This window comes from Neopelma chrysocephalum, unplaced genomic scaffold (genome assembly GCF_003984885.1).
Source record: "Neopelma chrysocephalum unplaced genomic scaffold, ASM398488v2 Primary Assembly neopelma1_235, whole genome shotgun sequence".
Taxonomy (NCBI): domain Eukaryota; kingdom Metazoa; phylum Chordata; class Aves; order Passeriformes; family Pipridae; genus Neopelma; species Neopelma chrysocephalum.
Window position 1 is genome coordinate 25,585 of NW_020897897.1, and position 1,630 is coordinate 27,214.

At 71.7% G+C, this 1,630-nt stretch overlaps 2 protein-coding genes across 2 annotated transcripts in view; both read right to left on the minus strand.

Annotated features, from left to right (window-relative positions):
* The window catches only part of MVB12A (multivesicular body subunit 12A), a 2,599-nt gene extending 1,277 nt beyond the window's left edge, over positions 1-1,322 (minus strand). Inside the window, exons 1-5 of the mRNA XM_027703535.1 lie at positions 1,242-1,322; positions 1,054-1,152; positions 620-716; positions 396-519; positions 193-306 (exon numbers count right to left, since the gene is read on the minus strand). Coding sequence (XP_027559336.1) covers positions 193-306; positions 396-519; positions 620-716; positions 1,054-1,152; positions 1,242-1,322 — 515 coding nt within the window. The remainder of the gene's footprint in view (positions 1-192; positions 307-395; positions 520-619; positions 717-1,053; positions 1,153-1,241) is intronic.
* A 166-nt stretch (positions 1,323-1,488) lies between these two features.
* LOC113977431 (kinetochore-associated protein DSN1 homolog) overlaps positions 1,489-1,630 on the minus strand; it is a 3,805-nt gene continuing 3,663 nt past the window's right edge. The window contains exon 12 of the mRNA XM_027703539.1: positions 1,489-1,616. The gene's annotated coding sequence lies outside the window, so the exon portion shown is untranslated. The remainder of the gene's footprint in view (positions 1,617-1,630) is intronic.

The following is a 1,630-nucleotide window of genomic DNA, read 5'->3' on the forward strand; positions in this document are numbered from 1 at the left end:
TGGGAGTGACTGGGGCTGGAATTGGGATGGACTGGGAGTGACTGGGGGCTGGAACTGGGATGGACTGGGAGTAACTGGGGCTGGAATTGGGATGGACTGGGAGTGACTGGGGCTGGAATTGGAATGTACTGGGAGTAACTGGGGCTGGAATTGGGATGGACTGGGAATAACTGGGGGTCCCTATGGCCGTACCTGGGGGGCTGCAGCGAGAGCTGCTCCATCCCGGTGCTGAGCGGCCTCGGGTCGGGGCTGGGCCGGGTCCCAACCGGCCCCTTCTTGCACCAAATGGCGAAACCCCCCATTTCCCTGGAAAACAAATCCCCCGAATTCCCGGGTTGGGGAGGGCGGGACACCGGGAAAAGGGGGGGGAGGGGGCTGCAGGACCCCCCCCGTACCCGATTTTGGTGTAGAGGGGCAGGACTTTGCCCTTGGAGCTGAGCTGCAGCTCCAGCACCGCCGCGGCCCCGCTCGGCTGCTCCAGCTTCACCAGGAGCCTTTTCCTCCGGGAAACGCCGGTTCCTGAGGGGGAGAACGGGACACAGCACCGGGAGGGCAGCGGGATGGGGGGGGGGGGGCGGGGGAAAAGCCCCCCGGGGAGGGGAGCCCCCGGGGGCACTTGGGGGGTCGGGGAACTCGGGGGCGCGGGTGTAGCCGGGGGGGTTCGGGCTCCGCTCGCTCAGCACCAGCACGTCCGTCACCACCGGGCACGGCGGGGGCTGCGGGGACCGGGATGGGCACCGGGAACCGGGATGGGCACCGGGATCCCGGCCCCACTCCGGGAAATCGGGACCGGGCACCGGGAAGGGCACCAGGAGCGGGGACGGACCCCGGGCCCTGAACCTTCCCCTCCGGTCCCGCTCCCGGTTCCTCCCCCGGGAGCCGCCAGGACGAGACGGGACCTCGGGTTTGGACCGGGAACCGACCCCTCCATCCCCCCCGGTTCTGATGCCGGGACCCGATCCCTCCTCCCCGCCTCGATCCCGATCCCGGTTCCTCCCCCGGAACCCACCGGGACGGGATCCCGGCACCGACGGTCCCCGGTGCCCCCGTTACCTGCGCTGCCGCGGGGCGCACGCACAGGTACCACCCTCCGCCGCGGTGCCCGAAGCCTTTGCCCACCACGGCGGGCGCGCCCTCCGCCGTCACCGTGATCTGCGGGCACGGGGCGCGTCACCGGCACCGCACCGGCACCGGGGACGGGCTCCGCGCGGCCGCCGCGCCCTCCCCGTGCCCCCCCGTACCGCGGTCCAGCCCGGCGGGACGGCCTCGGGCCCGGCGGCCCAGCCCACCCCGGTGAGCGGCGACGGAGCCGCCGCCGCCATCGCGCCCCGTCCGCACCGGAGCCGCGGGGACCCGCCCACCGCCACCGGCGGGCTGCGATTGGCTGAGGGCGGACGAGCGGCTTCGGCGATTGGGCGAGGGTTATGATTGACGCGCGAGCCGCCCAATGAGCGGCGAGCGATCCACAAACGCGGAAGCGCGGGAGCTGAGGCACCGCGGGGGCCACCGGGGACCCCCAACTTTATTACCGGAGACCCCCAACTTTGGGATCCCCAACTTTATTACCGGGGACCCCCAACTTTGGGACCCCCAACTTTATTACCGGGGACCCCCAACTTTGGGACCCCCA